At 46.8% G+C, this 21,307-nt stretch overlaps 1 protein-coding gene across 2 annotated transcripts in view; it reads right to left on the bottom strand.

Moving 5' to 3' along the window:
* Nucleotides 1-21,307, bottom strand: part of cachd1 (cache domain containing 1) — a 116,926-nt gene that overhangs the window by 81,566 nt on the left and 14,053 nt on the right. For both annotated transcript variants that reach the window (XM_031785634.1, XM_031785635.1), the window contains exon 2: nucleotides 6,200-6,262. In XM_031785634.1, the coding sequence (XP_031641494.1) occupies nucleotides 6,200-6,262 (63 nt within the window). The remainder of the gene's footprint in view (nucleotides 1-6,199; nucleotides 6,263-21,307) is intronic.

Genomic DNA, 21,307 nt, shown 5'->3' with positions numbered 1-21,307 from the left:
TATTTTCCATAGCCAAAACCACCCTCCCCTCCCTGACCTCCCATCCTCTCTTTACCCACAAATCCCAGCCACCCACCCTCCTACCAGGCCTCACCGCTCACTCCACTGACCCCTATCCCCTTCACTATAACACATATTGGGCTCTGTGGTTGCTGTAGCTCTTGCCAGCTGGTCTCAGACTCAGTTCTGGTTCAGTGTGGTTAGGGCTAGAATACGCCTGGGTTAGGGAGGAGAGCTGTGACCCGGATCAGTACCAGACTGGGTGAATGTTACTAAATAACTAGCCCATCAAGGTCATTCCATACAGCTGAACAGAAACAGAGAAACCCTTACATTAGCTCTAGCTGGCCTTTACTTTAAATGTCACTGTTAGGTGGTGTCTCTCAGTGGTCTGAGACAGACCAGAGACACACCGAGAGACCCCAGAGGCAGAGACGCCAGAGACACACCGAGAGACCCCAGAGACACACCGAGAGACTCCAGAGACACACCGAGAGACCCCAGAGACACACCGAGAGACCCCAGAGACACACCGAGAGACAGAGACACCAGAGACACACCGAGAGACCCCAGAGACAGAGACCACAGAGACACACCGAGAGACCCCAGAGACACACCGAGAGACCCCAGAGACAGAGACCACAGAGACACACCGAGAGACCCCAGAGACACACCGAGAGACCCCAGAGACACACCGAGAGACCCCAGAAAGACCCCAGAGACAGAGAGAGACCCCAGAGACAGAGAGAGACCCCAGAGACAGAGAGAGACCCCAGAGACACACCGAGAGATCCCACAGACACACAAACAGACAGACAGACCCCAGAGACAGACAGACAGAGAGAGACTCCAGATACAGACCGAGAGACCCCACAGACACACACAGACAGACACACAGACAGAGACAGACACAGACCCCAGAGACAGACAGAAAGAACTGTGCATCCATCTATAGCCAGCTTTTGACCATAGACTAGCTGCTTGTCTGCCGTTGTCTCTCTCTGCTGATTCTATTTCCCCAGAGGAGCAAACAGCAGACTCCATCACATCTCCCCAGAGGAGCAAACAGCAGACTCCATCTCATCACCCCAGAGGAACAAACAGCAGACTCCATCACATCTCCCCAGAGGAGCAAACAGCAGACTCCATCACATCTCCCCAGAGGAGCAAACAGCAGACTCCATCACATCTCCCCAGAGGAGTAAACAGCAGACTCCATCTCATCTCCCCAGAGGAGCAAACAGCAGACTCCATCACATCTCCCCAGAGGAGCAAACAGCAGACTCCATCACATCTCCCCAGAGGAGTAAACAGCAGACTCCATCTCATCTCCCCAGAGGAGCAAACAGCAGACTCCATCTCATCTCACCAGAGGAGCAAACAGCAGACTCCATCACATCTCCCCAGAGGAGTAAACAGCAGACTCCATCTCATCACCCCAGAGGAGCAAACAGCAGACTCCATCTCATCACCCGAGAGGAGTAAACAGCAGACTCCATCACATCTCCCCAGAGGAGTAAACAGCAGACTCCATCTCATCTCCCCAGAGGAGCAAACAGCAGACTCCATCACATCTCCCCAGAGGAGCAAACAGCAGACTCCATCTCATCACCCCAGAGGAGCAAACAGCAGACTCCATCTCCCCAGAGGAGCAAACAGCAGACTCCATCACACCAGAGGAGTAAACAGCAGACTCCATCACCCCAGAGGAGCAAACAGCAGACTCCATCTCCCCAGAGGAGCAAACAGCAGACTCCATCTCCCCAGAGGAGCAAACAGCAGACTCCATCACCCCAGAGGAGTAAACAGCAGACTCCATCACCCCAGAGGAGTAAACAGCAGACTCCATCACATCTCCCCAGAGGAGCAAACAGCAGACTCCATCACATCTCCCCAGAGGAGCAAACAGCAGACTCCATCACCCCAGAGGAGTAAACAGCAGACTCCATCACATCTCCCCAGAGGAGCAAACAGCAGACTCCATCACATCTCCCCAGAGGAGCAAACAGCAGACTCCATCACATCTCCCCAGAGGAGCAAACAGCAGACTCCATCTCATCTCCCCAGAGGAGCAAACAGCAGACTCCATCACATCTCCCCAGAGGAGCAAACAGCAGACTCCATCACTTCTCCCCAGAGGAGCAAACAGCAGACTCCATCACCCCAGAGGAGCAAACAGCAGACTCCATCTCATCTCCCCAGAGGAGCAAACAGCAGACTCCATCTCATCACCCCAGAGGAGCAAACAGCAGACTCCATCTCATCTCCCCAGAGGAGCAAACAGCAGACTCCATCTCATCTCCCCAGAGGAGCTAACAGCAGACTCCATCACATCTCCCCAGAGGAGCAAACAGCAGACTCCATCTCATCACCCCAGAGGAGCAAACAGCAGACTCCATCTCATCTCCCCAGAGGAGCAAACAGCAGACTCCATCTCATCTCCCCAGAGGAGCTAACAGCAGACTCCATCTCATCTCCCCAGAGGAGCAAACAGCAGACTCCATCACATCTCCCCAGAGGAGCAAACAGCAGACTCCATCTCCCCAGAGGAGCAAACAGCAGACTCCATCTCCCCAGAGGAGCAAACAGCAGACTCCATCTCATCTCCCCAGAGGAGCAAACAGCAGACTCCATCTCATCTCCCCAGAGGAGCAAACAGCAGACTCCATCTCATCTCCCCAGAGGAGCAAACAGCAGACTCCATCACATCTCCCCAGAGGAGCAAACAGCAGACTCAATCACATCTCCCCAGAGGAGCAAACAGCAGACTCCATCACTTCTCCCCAGAGGAGCAAACAGCAGACTCCATCACCCCAGAGGAGCAAACAGCAGACTCCATCTCATCTCCCCAGAGGAGCAAACAGCAGACTCCATCTCATCTCCCCAGAGGAGCTAACAGCAGACTCCATCACATCTCCCCAGAGGAGCAAACAGCAGACTCCATCTCATCACCCCAGAGGAGCAAACAGCAGACTCCATCTCATCTCCCCAGAGGAGCAAACAGCAGACTCCATCTCATCTCCCCAGAGGAGCTAACAGCAGACTCCATCACATCTCCCCAGAGGAGCAAACAGCAGACTCCATCTCATCACCCCAGAGGAGCAAACAGCAGACTCCATCTCATCTCCCCAGAGGAGCTAACAGCAGACTCCATCACATCTCCCCAGAGGAGCAAACAGCAGACTCCATCACATCTCCCCAGAGGAGCAAACAGCAGACTCCATCTCATCTCCCCAGAGGAGCAAACAGCAGACTCCATCTCATCTCCCCAGAGGAGCTAACAGCAGACTCCATCACATCTCCCCAGAGGAGCAAACAGCAGACTCCATCTCATCACCCCAGAGGAGCAAACAGCAGACTCCATCTCATCTCCCCAGAGGAGCAAACAGCAGACTCCATCTCATCTCCCCAGAGGAGCAAACAGCAGACTCCATCACATCTCCCCAGAGGAGCAAACAGCAGACTCAATCACATCTCCCCAGAGGAGCAAACAGCAGACTCCATCACTTCTCCCCAGAGGAGCAAACAGCAGACTCCATCACCCCAGAGGAGCAAACAGCAGACTCCATCTCATCTCCCCAGAGGAGCAAACAGCAGACTCCATCTCATCTCCCCAGAGGAGCTAACAGCAGACTCCATCACATCTCCCCAGAGGAGCAAACAGCAGACTCCATCTCATCACCCCAGAGGAGCAAACAGCAGACTCCATCTCATCTCCCCAGAGGAGCAAACAGCAGACTCCATCTCATCTCCCCAGAGGAGCTAACAGCAGACTCCATCACATCTCCCCAGAGGAGCAAACAGCAGACTCCATCTCATCACCCCAGAGGAGCAAACAGCAGACTCCATCTCATCTCCCCAGAGGAGCTAACAGCAGACTCCATCACATCTCCCCAGAGGAGCAAACAGCAGACTCCATCACATCTCCCCAGAGGAGCAAACAGCAGACTCCATCTCATCTCCCCAGAGGAGCAAACAGCAGACTCCATCTCATCTCCCCAGAGGAGCTAACAGCAGACTCCATCACATCTCCCCAGAGGAGCAAACAGCAGACTCCATCTCATCACCCCAGAGGAGCAAACAGCAGACTCCATCTCATCTCCCCAGAGGAGCAAACAGCAGACTCCATCTCATCTCCCCAGAGGAGCTAACAGCAGACTCCATCACATCTCCCCAGAGGAGCAAACAGCAGACTCCATCTCATCACCCCAGAGGAGCAAACAGCAGACTCCATCTCATCTCCCCAGAGGAGCAAACAGCAGACTCCATCACATCTCCCCAGAGGAGCAAACAGCAGACTCCATCACATCTCCCCAGAGGAGCAAACAGCAGACTCCATCACATCTCCCCAGAGGAGCAAACAGCAGACTCCATCTCCCCAGAGGAGCAAACAGCAGACTCCATCTCCCCAGAGGAGCAAACAGCAGACTCCATCTCCCCAGAGGAGCAAACAGCAGACTCCATCACATCTCCCCAGAGGAGCAAACAGCAGACTCCATCACCCCAGAGGAGCAAACAGCAGACTCCATCTCCCCAGAGGAGCAAACAGCAGACTCCATCACCCCAGAGGAGTAAACAGCAGACTCCATCACATCTCCCCAGAGGAGCAAACAGCAGACTCCATCACATCTCCCCAGAGGAGCAAACAGCAGACTCCATCACCCCAGAGGAGTAAACAGCAGACTCCATCACATCTCCCCAGAGGAGCAAACAGCAGACTCCATCACATCTCCCCAGAGGAGCAAACAGCAGACTCCATCTCATCTCCCCAGAGGAGAGACAGAACATATCCTGGTGTATCCTGTCGACCTCCAAACGGACAGGAGAGAAACTATTATCAAGCGAGGTACTGTATCTACTGGCAGGCCGCATTACCATGGTGTCTGGAACCTTTTAAATAACAACATACTGGAACCAAATGTGGGCTTCAAAGCCTACAGTTTTCTATGTCCACACAGAAGGAGTGGTAGTACCGATACAGGCTATGGGTATTACCAGGCACCTAACGAATGACCATAGATCAGATGAATGAGAGCAGTAGCTGTGGGGGAGAAAGAGAGAGAAAAAAAGAGAAAATGACTTATTGATTAAACTGATCCAGGGCCAGCTACTGTACTGTATTATGCTGAGCCAGTAGAAATGGAAACTGCCAGTCTTTCAAACTAAACAGTGAAAACATCACAGACCACTGCAGCGCAGGAATGGGCATGGGCAGTAAGCAGACTGCTGTGGTTACTACTACTCTACACAGTGCCAGCTCATTAGCTCTGCCCACAGTGCTCGGGCCAGAGTAACACACTGAGCTGGCTGGGCAGTGGGCTTCACCTTTCTTAATAGCTCTTGAAGGGATAAATAAAGTTGAATTACATTCACTTGTTTTAACAGAACTAGCCAGGAGTCTAATGTGGCCTCTTTATTACCAACCATGGGAGAGTGGAGATGAAATGACATGTATTCACTCTTTAATACTGCATTACAGTTCAGGTAGAGAGAGAACCGATTTCAGCATCACCTTGTCAGAGGGAAGCCTTACTGCACAGACACTGTGTAGTGCAGGAGAGGAGGGGATAGAGGACAGGGGATAGAGGAGAGGGGATAGAGTAGAGGGGATAGAGTGGAGGGGATAGAGGAGAGGGGATAGAGGAGAGGGGATAGAGGAGAGGGGATAGAGCAGAGGGGATAGAGCAGAGGGGATAGAGCAGAGGGGATAGAGCAGAGGGGATAGAGCAGAGGGGATAGAGTAGAGGGGATAGAGCGGAGGGGATAGAGGAGAGGGGATAGAGGAGAGGGGATAGAGGAGAGGGGATAGAGGGGAGGGGATAGAGGGGAGGGGATAGAGCGGAGGGGATAGAGCGGAGGGGATAGAGGAGAGGGGATAGAGGAGAGGGGATAGAGGAGAGGGGATAGAGTGGAGGGGATAGAGTGGAGGGGATAGAGTGGAGGGGATAGAGTGGAGGGGATAGAGTGGAGGGGAGAGTGGAGGGGAGAGTGGAGGGGAGAGTGGAGGGGATAGAGGAGAGGAAAACAGAAAGAGAACTTAAAGCCGATGAGGCGGCAGCTGTAGAATTTTAATAAGCCCTCTTTCCCTCTGATGATTGTTGTGTGTTTACTGCAGCACAGACAATCACGAACACACATACTATGCACACACACGCACGGGTGCACACACACACACAGGAAGGAGCACCCAGTGACTCACCTGCTGTACCTCGGTCTCTCTGTTTGAGGTCTTTTCTGTGTACACAAATGAGTTGAAGATTCTCTGCAGGGAGAGAGAGGAGAGAAACAGGGTTAGTATACTGTAGAAAGACTTAAAACTAAATCACATCAGGCCCAAACTCTCTTCATACCGATGCAAATACACATGGATTTATTCTGATTGCTTCATTTCAGAGGATCTCTTTTGCTGTGACGTGAATGTCTCGCTTCATTACCAGTCATTTGTTGACAAGGTCTTGTTAGGTTGTGTTATTTACTTTACTACATCCTTCAACGCTTCTCTGCCTTTGCCTTTACATTTAAATGGAAAGAATGAGAGAATAACTCCATGCCCTCCTAGGTCCCCTCCAAAGTAAAGGCCATTGGTGGAGTTATTTCACTGTTAAATGGACCATTTCCTGGAATTATACTATTGCTTCTAAGTGAAGTCAACTACAGTAATAAAATTGTGTTATGCCTTCAGAAACCGAACCTGCCTGCTCCTGTCCATTGAAGATAATTGGTTACAGGCGCCTTTACTCTCTAATAGATCCGTCCTGCCATGTTAGAACCACTTACTAGTGTTTTCCATTTTGGTCAAATACTGCCTACAAGTTGACTGACTGCAAAACCACCTGAACCCATTCAAAACATTGGGTCGTAGGCAACATACGGTACACATCATATTCTACAAATCATAAAGCACAGGCATTAACCCAGTGTTTCCCCTATATTAATACAAGCAGCGGCGGGCTAGTAAAAAGGTTTAGTGTAAAAGTAAACGACTAAAACCACATATGAAGTAAATATTCAAATTAGATCTTTGAGAACTAAGAATCACCAAAATATAAACTAGACAGTCATGGAGAATGAAAGACTGTAAACATGTCATGGCATGGGGCCCATTGATATAGTTATGTTGGGGTCACTCAGCAGAAGAAAATGACATTGGTAAATGGTATAATGTGTAGAATTGCAGGAAATTTGCTTAAAAACGGTTTTATTTTTTATTGCCCATTGACAATGTGTAAACAAAACATGTAGAATTGCAGGAACCAGCTTTACAAGTGTCCATGTTTCTCTACACCCATGTCAAAACATGTAGAATTGCAGGAACCAGCTTTACAAGTGTCCATGTTTCTCTCCACCCATGTCAAAACATGTAGAATTGCAGGAACCAGCTTTACAAGTGTCCATGTTTCTCTCCACCCATGTCAAAACATGTAGAATTGCAGGAACCAGCTTTACAAGTGTCCATATTTCTCTCCACCCATGTCAAAACATGTAGAATGGCAGGAACCAGCTTTACAAGTGTCCATGTTTCTCTCCACCCATGTCAAAACATGTAGAATTGCAGGAACCAGCTTTACAAGTGTCCATGTTTCTCTCCACCCATGTCAAAACATGTAGAATTGCAGGAACCAGCTTTACAAGTGTCCATGTTTCTCTCCACCCATGTCAAAACATGTAGAATTGCAGGAACCAGCTTTACAAGTGTCCATGTTTCTCTCCACCCATGTCAAAACATGTAGAATTGTAAGAAATTAGCATTAAAAAAACATGTTTGTCTTTGTGGCCAAGAGGAGTGGCTGTAAAGGTGTCGTTCACACCCATATTCTACAGCATTAAACTACAAACATGGCAGGGAGAATAACAGAGGTCCTTGTAGGACCTTAACACTAACACAAAATACACAAGCCTTCAAGAAAACTTTTAACACTTGTACTGGTATGCTTCACACACACACACACACACACACACACACACACACACGTTCCAGGTAAAAATAAATCAATTAAAAAGCTAAATAAATGTTGACTTATGTGTCAGGTGTTTAAGCTTCTCTTCTGCCATGTTCCGCATACACTCACACCTGTCCACACCTATTGTAGGACTCATTCCAGAGCAGATGGGCACCAACTACCCAGCATGCCTCACTCCGCCTGCCTCACTAACCCGGAGTTCACTTCATTTTATTGCGGGACCTCCCACAATCAAGGGGAGACTTGTCACACTGACCTTGGTTCCTAAACAGAGAAGGAACCCCTGGAAAGCTATCTGGCAGGGGGATCAGGTAAAGAAGTTTCATTCTCTACTGAAGTTAAAGAGGTTGGCTCAGGTCCACTCTGACAGGTATGTGTTAGTTAAACATGGGAAACAAACACAGACACACACAGCCAACATGCTCCACATTTTACCCACAGTGTTATTTGGAAAACGTAAAGCCAACAAACAGATGGTATAGCATGTATTAGTGCAGGCTGTTTGTTTTTGGACGTGGCACGGTGGCTTTCACAGCGAAGACCTGGGCAGGGAGGAATGCCGCCCCTGACCCAGAGAGTCCATTGGGAGACAGACTACAGGCACACCCACACTTTAAAAAAATATATATATTTCACTTTATTTAACCAGGTAGGCTAGTTGAGAACACCTTTATTTAACCAGGTAGGCTAGTTGAGAACACCTTTATTTAACCAGGTAGGCTAGTTGAGAACACCTTTATTTAACCAGGTAGGCTAGTTGAGAACACCTTTATTTAACCAGGTAGGCTAGTTGAGAACACCTTTATTTAACCAGGTAGGCTAGTTGAGAACACCTTTATTTAACCAGGTAGGCTAGTTGAGAACAAGTTCTCATTTGCAACTGCGACCTGGCCAAAATAAAGCATAGCAGTGTGAGCAGACAACAAAGAGTTACACATGGAGTAAACAATTAACAAGTCAATAACACAGTAGAAAACAAAGGGGGAGTCTATATACAATGTGTGCAAAAGGCATGAGGAGGTAGGCAAATAATTACAATTTACAATTTTGCAGATTAACACTGGAGTGATGAATGATCAGATGGTTATGTACAGGTAGAGATATTGGTGTGCAAAAGAGCAGAAAAGTAAATAAATAAAAACAGTATGGGGATGAGGTAGGTGAAAAAGGGTGGGCTATTTACCAATAGACTATGTACAGCTGCAGCGATCGGTTAGCTGCTCAGATAGCTGATGTTTGAAGTTGGTGAGGGAGATAAAAGTCTCCAACTTCAGCGATTTTTGCAGGATCCTACCAGGGTGTGGTTTCATACTTGAAGCTTGTTGAAGTATAAACAAATTAATGGAACAAAGTTGTATTCTGGTAGCGATTTTATTATTTTCGTCTCAACTAATCAAAGCTTAGGGTGGGCTCTTGAATGAATAAAGCCACCCACGGCCTCATTCACCAAAACACACTTGACAATCATAAATCACACGGACAACAAATAACTACGTCTCTTAGTGTCTCTCCAGCCTGGTCTTCTCTTAGTGTCTCTCCAGCCTGGTCTTCTCTTAGTGTCTCTCCAGCCTGGTCTTCTCTTAGTGTCTCTCCAGCCTGGTCTTCTCTTAGTGTCTCTCCAGCCTGGTCTTCTCTTAGTGTCTCTCCAGCCTGGTCTTCTCTTAGTGTCTCTCCAGCCTGGTCTTCTCTTAGTGTCTCTCCAGCCTGGTCTTCTCTTAGTGTCTCTCCAGCCTGGTCTTCTCTTAGTGTCTCTCCAGCCTGGTCTTCTCTTAGTGTCTCTCCAGCCTGGTCTTCCCTTGGTGTCTCTCCAGCCTGGTCTTCTCTTAGTGTCTCTCCAGCCTGGTCTTCTCTTAGTGTCTCTCCAGCCTGGTCTTCCCTTGGTGTCTCTCCAGCCTGGTCTTCTCTTATTGTCTCTCCAGCCTGGTCTTCTCTTAGTCCTGACTCTGCCGTCAGCATGACGCAACAGGAACCGGGATTTGCCGGACCAGGCAGAGTTTTTCCACTCCTCGATTGTCCAGTGTTGGTGATCCTGTGCCCACTAGAGCCCACTTTTCCTTCAGCCTCTCTAATCAACGAGCTGTTTTCACCCACAGGACTGCCGCTGACTGAAGGTATTTTGTGTGCCGCACCATTGTCTGTAAACCCTAGACACTATTGTGTGTGAAAAGCCCAGGAGGGCAGCCGTTTCTGAGATACTGGAGACACTGGGTGGTAGCCGGCCAGTGATGACAGTTTAACAGTCTGACGCCTGGAGATAGAAGCTGTTTAACAGTCTCAGCTTTGATCCACCTGTACGGTCTACGCCTTCTAGATGGTAGCAGGATGAACAGGCCGTGGCTCGGGAGGCTGAGGTGACACCGAGTGCTGTGGATGTCCTGAAGCGTGCCCTTGTGCTGCGTTGGGCTAACTGCACCACTCCCTGGTCGAGTCCGAATACCATACTAGCGTACTACATACATAAAACTGCATTTTGCCGTTTGATCTAGTAGAATTTGTGTGTTTGACAACAGCTGATAATCAGACACACTGTTCCAAAATGAATGAATGTCGGGGGTCAACTCAAGTGTGCATTATATGGCGCATTTGCAGTACTATTTTGCAAAATGTCACATAGTATAAAATGTTATTATTTTGCATAGCATTTAGTATGCTAGTGTGGGTATTCAGACCCACTGTCTGGCACCTGAAAGGGTGACGGGAAGATGGACGCATTGCTTAGGTGTGGTGCACCACGTTCCTGCATATCGCACATGAACGTACGTGTGTGTGTGTGTGTGTGTGTGTGTGTGTGTGTGTGTGTGTGTGTGTGTGTGTGTGTGTGTATATATATATATATATATATGAGGGGTTGGAGTGCGTGGGAGCCCAGGGGCTGGCAGGAGAGACAGGAGCCAAGCAGGGTACAAACAGCAGCAGATGAAAGGACAGACAGGCTTTAGGAAGCTGCGATGGGTGGAGGGAGGTGCTGCAGCCTGCTGCAGGTACACTGTGGCTCTCCTCCTCTCCCCTCCTCTCCTCTCCTCTCCTCCCCTCCCCTCCTTCCCTCACCACTCTCAGAGCTGCTCCGCTCATTGGACTACAAAGGGCTGGAGCCAAGAGTGAGGCATCCTAGCTCTGCTTCTGATGGGAGTTTTTTTCAGCACCCCCATCCCTTCTTCAATTTTTCTGACAGCTACAAAGTAGGTGTGAGCCATGCACCTGGGGGAACACAAATAGAAATCGCATCTCCCCCAAAAACACAGACTAAAAGAGAAGCCTTTCCCTCAGCAACACACCAACAACCAGACTTCAAATCTAAACTCTTTTAGAACTAGTCTAAACTCTCGCTCATGTGACAAAGAAAATTTGATTTGCAGATATCTTGGGAGTAATGCGAGCTTGAGGAAGAAACCATCCATATTAATACCTCGATCCACAATGGCACATTAAATAACCTCAGAGAAACAAATGCTAATTAATACTTCTCCATTTCAATTCAGCAACACAGACAGAGACGGTTGTCTAATTAAATGGCTTGGGATCCCTGCCTGTCTGCCAATGGCTGCTGTATGTAGAACCAGACACAGAGGGAATTTCATTTGGTTCATCTTACTAACGAACCGAACCATCAGGCTACATCGGTAAATCTACACCTCCTCTCCCTTCATTGAGAGGATCTCAGGACAGTGTGTGTGCAGTTTAGTGTGTGTTTGTGTACACCCGTGTGTCTGTGTGTGTGTGTGTGTGTGTGCGTGTGTAGAGAGTGTGAAAATACACATGCAATTAGATCCACATTTGTTTCTGTACTGATGAAACTATGCCTCAGGTTGTCATGGTATTCTGACTCAACCACAAGAGGAGACGGTTTGTTTATTGGAACATTCAAATCTAAAGCTCCATTTAGGTTCTTTAAAACAGAGTTATGTACAGAAACACTGAGGTCTGCTAGAGTAATGATTCAAGTCCGTTGCTACGGTAACTCGTTGGTGGCATGGCCTAAACATGAAGCCCCATAAAACGTACCACACCATACTAAGGCCTCAGACACAAAGATCCACTCACTCACTCCACTCTGACTCGACAAATGATGGCTTCTCAACATGGAGATAGCCTTATAAACCACTGTGTTAAATCCACAACTGGAAGAGCGGTAGAATGGAGAATGCATTGAGTAGCAATCCAAGGTAGGCACTCCCAAAACAATAAAATGTCTCCTTAAAATACAATAACAGCAAAAACCTAACCAAGCTACATCATACCCATGCAGGGTGATTTGTGGTGGACTGGAGGTTCGCTCTTCCCCTAGAGAGAGAGCAAGAGAAGATGAGGATAGCAAATGCAAGGTACCCAAAAAACAAAACAAAAAAGAGGGCTCAGGCATCAAAAGCTAAAATAACAGGCGTGTAGCCTAGACTAACCCTTCCCCCTGCTCCCCCCTCTTCCCCCTGTCAAGGGAGAACGGCCTGTCGGAGTGTGCGGTTCTGTAATAACAAACCCCCTTTTGTGCAAACAGGGGCCAGGCCCTAGAGAGGCTGGGTCACCCAGCACAGAGGAGATCCCCTACACTGATCCCAGACCTGTCCCAGCCTCCCAGATCGACAGTTTGCTACTACCCTCACTGCTATGCTCCTGTAGACAGGATATAATGCTTTCCACATGTGAGGGAGAGAGGGGGATGGATGGAGAGAGAGAGGATGGGTGAGAACAATGACAACAGTGGAGGCCGGTGTTTTATTACAAACTCTCTCTCCACATCTCTCTGCAGCTACACATGCTTATGGTAAAGTGTCAAACTGAGAAATAATGTCTACAAGGAAAAATCATTTAAACCAGAAACAAGGATTCAATCAACAACAAGAAAAATGTCAAGGCCAAACTGTACTGGTATCTTTGATTTAGAGACAGATCATTTTCAGTTGAAATTCAGTTCATGTAAATTCAGATCCCCAAGTTCTTTCAAGATATGGGGATTGTTCTAATGAGGCGAATAACATCTAAGTCTTTAGGAATGGAGAAAAACTGAATTGCTTAACAACTGCCTCCTGAGTGGCGCAACAGTCTAGAGGTGTGTCACTACAGATCCGGGTTCGATTCCGGTCTGTGTTGCAGCCGGCCTGAGACCGGAAGACCCATGAGGTGGAGTAGAATTGGCCCAGCATCGTCCAGGTTAGGCCAGTCCTTGTCCCATCGCGCTCTAGTGACTCCTGTGGCAGGCCGGGCGCATGCATACTGACACGGTCGCCAGGTGTACGGTGTTTCCTCTGACAAATTGGTGCGGCTGGCTTCGGGGTTAAGCGAGCAGTGTCAAGAAGCAGTGCGGCTTGGCAGGGTCGTGTCTCAGAGGACACACGTCTCTCGACCTTCGACTCTCCCAAGTCCGTACTGGAGTTACAGCGATTGGATAAGACTGTATATAAAATCAATGGAATACTTCCGTAACCCTTTACGGAGGGTTGCATTCAGGAGGTGGAAACTCTTAATATTCCCCAAAATGGCAATATATGGGAATTAACAAAAATATATGCAAAGAAATATTAATACCATTTAAAATGTAGATATTTTTGCATTGGATATATTTACCATATCATATGGAAACAAAAACAAACCTTTTACCTTATCATAAGACATAATTGCAAATTATGAAATCCTTCCAATAGAAAAAAATACATATTTACAAATTGAACTTTAATTAAATGAGTTGACTCTTCACATGGGATGATTTCACTGAACAACAAAAGAAAGGGAATATTGAATGATCCCCAATGATCCATCACATCTCCCAAAAACATTTTCGACATACATCTGTAAAAGGATAGTCTAGAAACTAAAGCTTTGGTTGTCTTCCTCTCAGGCTTCCATGTCTTCTCCCTGGACCTCCTCAATGTCCACTTCTTGAACATCAGACTCAGGCTTCCATGTCTTCTCCCTGGACCTCCTCAATGTCCACCTCTTGAACATCAGACTCTGAGGCCTCATCTTCACTGTCACTTTCCAACCTTGTTGAGGATGGCTCGTTGTCAGGCTCAAAAAGCCTGAAATTGGCCTGGGTGGCTATCAATATTTCAACCCCTGCATTGGTCAGTGGGCAGGGCAGTGCAAGCAGAGTCAGGAAATTTCCCGGAATGTTTCCGACCCTTTGCAACCCTGCCTTTACTACATACCTGGATGAAGATTTCTACTTCAATGAGTCAGGACATACTGCTCACCCCAGACAAGGCAGCGTTGGGTAAACTCAAGGGGGGTGGTGTGTGTCTCTTTGTTAACAGCTCGTGCGCCATCTCTAATATTAAGGAAGGCTTGAGGTTCTGCTCAACGGAATAGAAGTAGGATACCTAATGATAAGCTGTAGACCATACTATGTACTGAGAGAGTTTATCTATAATTATTCGTAACTGTCTATTTACAACCACTAACCGATGCTGGCACTAAGAATACACTAAAACCGCACTCAACAAGCTGTATGAGGCCATAAGCAAACAAGAAAATGCTCATCCAGAAGCGGTGCTCCTAGAGGCCCGTGACTAATGCAGGAAAACTGAAATCTGTTTTACCTCATTTCTACCAGCATGTCACCCGTGTAACTACAGGTGAAAAACTCTAGATCACCTTTACACACAGAGACGTATACAAAGCTTTTCCCTCTCCCTCCATTTGGCAAATCTGTTTATAACTCTATCCTCCCGATCTTTACAAGCAAAAACTCCAAACAGGAAGTACCAGTATTGCGCTCAATACAGAAGTGGTCCAATGAAGTGGATGCTAAGTAACAGGAATGTTTTGTTGCACAGACTGGAATATGTTCTGGGACTGATTTGATGGCATTGAGGAGTTTACCACATCAGTCATCGGCTTCATTAATATGTGCATTGATGGCGTCGTCCCCACAGAGACCGTACGTACATATCCCAACCAAAAGCCACGGATTACAGGCAACAGCTACACTGAGTTAAAAGGCTAGAACTGCCTCTTTCAAGGAGCGGGACACTAACCTGGGCGCTTATAAGAAATCCAGCTACACCCTCCGACGAAACCATCATACAAAGCAAAGGGTCAATACAGGACTATGATCGAACCCTACTACACAGGCTCTGATGCTCGTTGGATGTGGAAGGGTTTGCAAACTACTGTATCACAGATTACAAAGGGAAACCCAGCAGCTGAGCTGGCCAAACGAGCTAAATGTCTTATATGCTCGCTTCGAGGCAAGCAACACTGAACCATGCGTGAGAGCACCAGCTCTTCCAGATGCCCGTGTGATCACACGTACTCAAAGCATGCACTGACCAGCTGGCATGCATCTTCACTGACATTTCAACCTCTACCTGACCCCTTCTGTAATACCTACATGTTTCAAGCTGACCACCATAGTCCCTGTGCCCAAGAATGACAAGGTAACCTGTCTGAATGATTACCACCCCGTAGCACTCACATCTGTAGCCATGAAATGCTTTGAAAGGCTGATCATGGCTCACATCAACACCATCATCCCAATTCGCACACTGCCCCAACAGATCGACAGATGACGCAATCTCTATTGCATTCCACACTGCCCTTTCCTACTTGGACAAAAGGAACACCTATGTGAGAATGCTGTTCATTGACCACAGCACAGCATTTTTTTTTTTAAGTTGTACCTTTATTTAACTAGGCAAGTCAGTTAAGAACAAATTCTTATTTTCAATGACGGTCTAGGAACACTGGGTTAACTGCCTTGTTCAGGGGCAGAGCGACAGATGTGTACCTTGTCGGCTCAGGGATTTGAACTTGCAACCTGTCCAACACTCTAACCACTAGGCTACGCTGCCGCCCCACCATAGAGCCCTCCAAGCTTACTAATAAGCTAAGGACACTGGGATTGAACACCTCCCTCTGCAACCGCCCCCAGGCGATGTGGGTAGGTAACAACACCCCCACCCCGCTGACCATAAATACAGGGGACCTCGGGGGTGCGTGCTTATTCCCCTCCTGTACTCCCTGTTCCCCCATGACTATGTGGCCGCACACGACTTCAATACCATCATTAAGATTGCCGACAACAACGGTGGTAGGCCTGAACACCAATTTCAATGAGACAGCCTATAGGGAGGAGGTCAGAGACCTTGCAGTGTGGTGCCAGGACAATGACCTCTCCCTAAACGCCAGCATGACAAAGGAGCGGATCGTGGGCTATAGGAAGCGGAGGGCTGAGCACACCCACATTCACGTTGACTACAGCATGGCAAGCGGTACCGATTGGAACCAATAGGACCATGAACAGCTTCTGCCCCCAAGCCATAAGACTGGCAAATAGTTAACCAAATAGCTACCTGGACTAACTTTTTTTTGATTCATCACATACACTGCTGCTACTGTTAACTATGTGTCACTTTATTCAGAGTTATACAGTTGTCGGAAGGTTACATACGCCTTGGCAAAATACATTTAAAAACTCAGTTGTTCACAATTTCTAATCATAGTAAAAATTCCCTGTCTAAGGTCAGTTAGGATCACCACTTTATTTTAAGAATGTGAAATGTCAGTATAATAGTAGAGAGAATGATTTATTTCAGCTTTTATTTCTTTCATCACATTCCCAGTGGATCAGAAGTTTACATACACTCAATTAGTATTTAGTAGTAATTAAAATAAAAAAAGTCTGAAACTATGTCTGAAGACTGTTGACACCTTGAGGAAGCGATAGGAAAAGGAATCTGGTTGATATCCCTTTAAATGGAGCAATGGGAGGCTATGGAACATGGAGTTTTCAAAATAGAAGCCACTTCCTGGTTTGATTTTTCTCAGGGTTTCGCCTGCAACATGAGTTCTGTTATATTCACAGACAATATTGTGACTGTTTTGGAAACTTTAGAGTGTTTTCTATCCTAATCTGTCAATTATATGCATATTCTAGCATCTGGTCCTGAGAAATAGGCTGTTTATTTTGGGAACGTTATTTTTCCAAACATAAAAATAGTTCCCCCTAGCTTCAAGATGTTAACCCACTGTTCCTAGACCAGTTAACCCACTGTTCCTAGGCCAGTTAACCCACTGTTCCTAGGCCAGTTAACCCACTGTTCCTAGGCCAGTTAACCCACTGTTCCTAGGCCAGTTAACCCACTGTTCCTAGGCCAGTTAACCCACTGTTCCTAGGCCAGTTAACCCACCGTTCCTAGACCAGTTAACCCACCGTTCCTAGACCAGTTAACCCACTGTTCCTAGACCAGTTAACCCACTGTTCCTAGACCAGTTAACCAACCGTTCCTAGGCCGTCATTGAAAATAAGAATGTGTTCTTAACTGACTTGCCTAGTTAAATAATTATTAAATAAAAGGTCAAAATATATATATAATTAAATAAATTTATAAAATCGGCCAAATCGGTCTCCAAAAATACAGATTTCCTAACTTGAAATCGGCCCTAATTAATAGGCCATTCTGATTAATCGGTCGACCTCTAGTATGTACATATCTACCTCAATAACCCCTGCACATTGACTCGGTACTGGTACTCCCTTGTATATAACCAAGTTATTACTCATTGTGTATATATTATTATTATTATTATTATTATTATTATTATTATTATTGTTACACGTTTTATTTTTCTATTATCTCTCTATTTAATTTCTCTGCATTGTTGGGAAGGGCCCGTAAGTAAGCATTTCACGGTTAGTCCACACCTGTTGTTTACGAAGCATGTGACAAATAAAATGTGATTTGACTAGCTCAGTGTTCATCCCTCTGGGGTTCAAAGTCACTTAAAAACAGTCCTTTTGGACATCCTATAAGGCCACACACACACACACACACCGAGATGAACCAGGCACTTCTCTGATTCCTGTCCAAAAATAGCACATTGTGAGTTGTCGTCAGGCTGCTTTGCTGCAGTGGCTGATGGGAGAGTGAAAGCAGTGGCGCCTGTGTCTGATCTCTTCCTTCTGAAGGTGTTATAAACTGCAAGGTGAACATTGCCTCTGCGCCAGTGTAAAACTTTGATCTTCAAAGAGAAAAGTACTGCTTGCAACAGGACGACAAGTGGAGAATGGAAAGAGAGAGAGAAAGCTCACATCTCCTTCTGACATTCCCCGTGCTCATCCATCTCTCCGGATGGATCACAAAGCCCCCACTCCCTCGCTTCATACAGTTTCATATATACAGTCCATTAAGTCTCAAGTTTGGTATATAATACAGTCAGTGATCTGGAATGAGAGGCAGTGTGTCCTCTCAAGGAGGACACATGATACAGCTGCTGAGGTTAGAGGTAGGGGTTAAAGGAAGGGTGGCAGGTAGCCTAGCGGTTAGAGTGTTGGACTATTAACCGAAAGGTTGCAAGATCGGTATCCCCGAGCTGACAAGATAAAAATCTGTCGTTCTGCCCCTGAACAAGGCAGTTAACTCACTGTTCCTAGGCAGTCATTGAAAATAAGAATCTGTTCTTAACTGGACTGCCTAGTTTAGAAAATAAAATCCTCTGCTAAAGTGCTCTTTTACTAGGCAACCAGGGCTACGGGCCGTCAGGGCTACGGGCCGTCAGGGCTACGGGCCGTCAGGGCTACGGGCCGTCAGGGTTAACATGCTCAGAAATATCCTTTTCATCTCAGGATAAGGGATTGAACACAATACCTTCTACAAACTACTTCTGAATACCCTAACTAATAATGTAAAACTATTTGATAACGTTACACATTGATAAGTTTAACAGCTGAACTCTGACTTTAGAAGAGTGCCAAGCTCACTTGCAGTGGATGGCAACAAAAACATGACATTCAAGTGGAACAGAGGTGAAAGTGTTCCAATAGAAGTTCAAAGCCAAATACCTGAGCTCTTCCATTAAGCTGATACAGTCATTGAGAGGCCCAAGTAACCTCCCACCTCATGTGTTTGCAGCTGCTGTTGCTGCTAACTCAACGGCTAGGAGGTATCACTTCTGTAGTGAATAAGAGTTCAAAGTTCATACCATTCGCAACCAAAGCTCAAGCTGATGTTGGCTTCGTTCTGTAGTTATTATCTGAACCATTCTGACATCGGACCGTCGTCCCTACATCCTCGGAACAGGAGGTTATATTGTTGTCAAGGCTTTATATAGGAAGGGAGAGGAGGGCGTGTTTCATAGTTTATAACCAATGTCTCTTCACGTGGGCGGGCCACTGAGTTGGGCCTAATTCACTCATGAAAACCCAATTCTCACATTTTAGAAGCTAAAATCACATTTCATCCCATCACGAATAATTTCATATTCAAACATTTAAATTGAACAACAATTCCATGTGAATCTGATAACTCTGATGTGTAGACTTTCCACTGTAGAGTTTATGTCGTCTTATCATTGATGAGAATGTCTCAGATGACAACCGAACTGACATCATATTCATTAATTACCACCGCATATGTTCAATTGGTCAATTTACCAGAATATAGTTAATTTCCCCCACCTTCTGATGTTCCCAGAGTCTATGTTAACCAAGGGGTTTGCAAATGTAACATCAGTAGGGTAGAGAGAGAGGAAAGGGGGGGGGGGGGTATTTATGACTGTCATAAACCCACCCCCAGGCCAACGTCATGACACCACTGACCTCAGGACCTCATGGTCCTGATTTAACTATACCCTCACTGCCCTCTCCAACCCGCTTTGGCCCACAAATGACTAGGGCCTGCCAGGCTAGGGTGCCCTGCGCCCAGTGTCTCACCCACAACTCCTGGAGAGAAAAGACCTCGTCCAGCCTCTAGTTAGTTCCAATGCCAGCCAGCCAGGGGACCTGGCAGTGCCAACCAGAGTCACACCCTGATAACACACCAACCTCATACTTCACTGTAAAGAGAGTATGTGTGTTCGAGGTGAATGAGAGGTGGCTTAAGATGGAGGAAAAGAGACGGAGGAGGAATGAGAGGCCGAAAGAGAGCAGAAATGGCATCTATCAATCCTGCTATACAGCCTACGTGGGAAATGTAACTTTTCCAGAGAGTGTGTTTGAAAGCAGTGTAACAAAGCAGTGTCTGAAGGCTTGTTAACAGCCAGGCTCAAACCACATCACAGGCCAAAGCTAACAGAACTCTCCTTCCCTATCAACAACCGCTAAAGATATGCCTTTCTACTTCGGAAGAAGCTAGCACCGTTCTGACCTAATGTCCTCTCTTTCTGAAGCGCAACAGACTCCATCATAAAGACAGAGAGAGAGAGACACAGACAGACAGAGAGACACAGAGAGAGACAGAGAGAGACAGAGAAACTGAGCTGCACTTCCTAACCTCCTGCCCAATGTATGACCATATTAGAGAGACATATTTCCCTCAGATTACACAGATCCACAAAGAATTCAAAAACAAATCCAATTTTGATAAACTCCCATATCTACTGGGTGAAATTCCACAGTGTGCATCACAGCAGCAAGATTTGTGACCTGTTGCCACGAGAAAAGGGCAACCAGTGAAGAACACACACCATTGTAAATAGAACCCATATTTATGCTTATTTATTTTATCTTGTGTCCTTTAAACCATTTGTACATTGTTAAAACACTGTATATATCTACCTCACTTGCTTTGGCAATGTTAACACATGTTTCCCATGCCAATAAAGCCCTTGAATTGAATTGAAAGACAGAGACAGAGAGATGAGTAGTGGTGTCGGGGTGGTCCTACTCCTCCAGTGTCAGTGGATGGTGTGAGATCATGTCTGGCACTAGTTTCAGGGCCTTTGTGCTTTAGGACTCCCTCACGCACTGTGAGGCCAGTTATGGAGTTATGGCCGCAGATGATTACGAGAAGAGTTGATCCACCCTACAGAGGAGCATTGCTGCTTCGTAACACTTGTGCTTGCATTGCAAACACTAAACCTACTGTGACTTAGCCTGCAAGACATTCCCCATCCATAGATTAGCATAGTATATAACTTTCTCTGGCCTTGCTCAGTACAAGCATGCATATTGTAGCATTTCCTGGCCTACGATAGCCTAGCATAGCATTCCCTGGCCTACGATAGCCTAGCATAGCATACCCTGGACTACGATAGCCTAGCATAGCATTCCCTGGCCTACGATAGCCTAGCATAGCATTTCCTGGCCTACGATAGCCTAGCATAGCATTCCCTGGACTACGATAGCCTAGCATAGCATTCCCTGGCCTACGATAGCCTAGCATAGCATACCCTGGACTATGATAGCCTAGCATAGCATACCCTGGACTACGATAGCCTAGCATAGCATTTCATGATCTGGCCCTGCTGGATGCCCTAGTTGGATTTTAGCCTAGTGCAGCCTAGCTAGCACACTGTCAAGACATGATTTGTATTGGCTAGCGAGGGTGCTAAGGGGAAAGGAGAGGAACTGTGGTGAGCAAGGAAGGAAAACATCAGCCCAGTCTAGGCAAATAAAGGAAACACACACATCACTT

Source organism: Oncorhynchus kisutch, linkage group LG13 (genome assembly GCF_002021735.2).
Source record: "Oncorhynchus kisutch isolate 150728-3 linkage group LG13, Okis_V2, whole genome shotgun sequence".
Taxonomy (NCBI): domain Eukaryota; kingdom Metazoa; phylum Chordata; class Actinopteri; order Salmoniformes; family Salmonidae; genus Oncorhynchus; species Oncorhynchus kisutch.
This window is presented reverse-complemented; position numbering and strand designations above follow the sequence as displayed.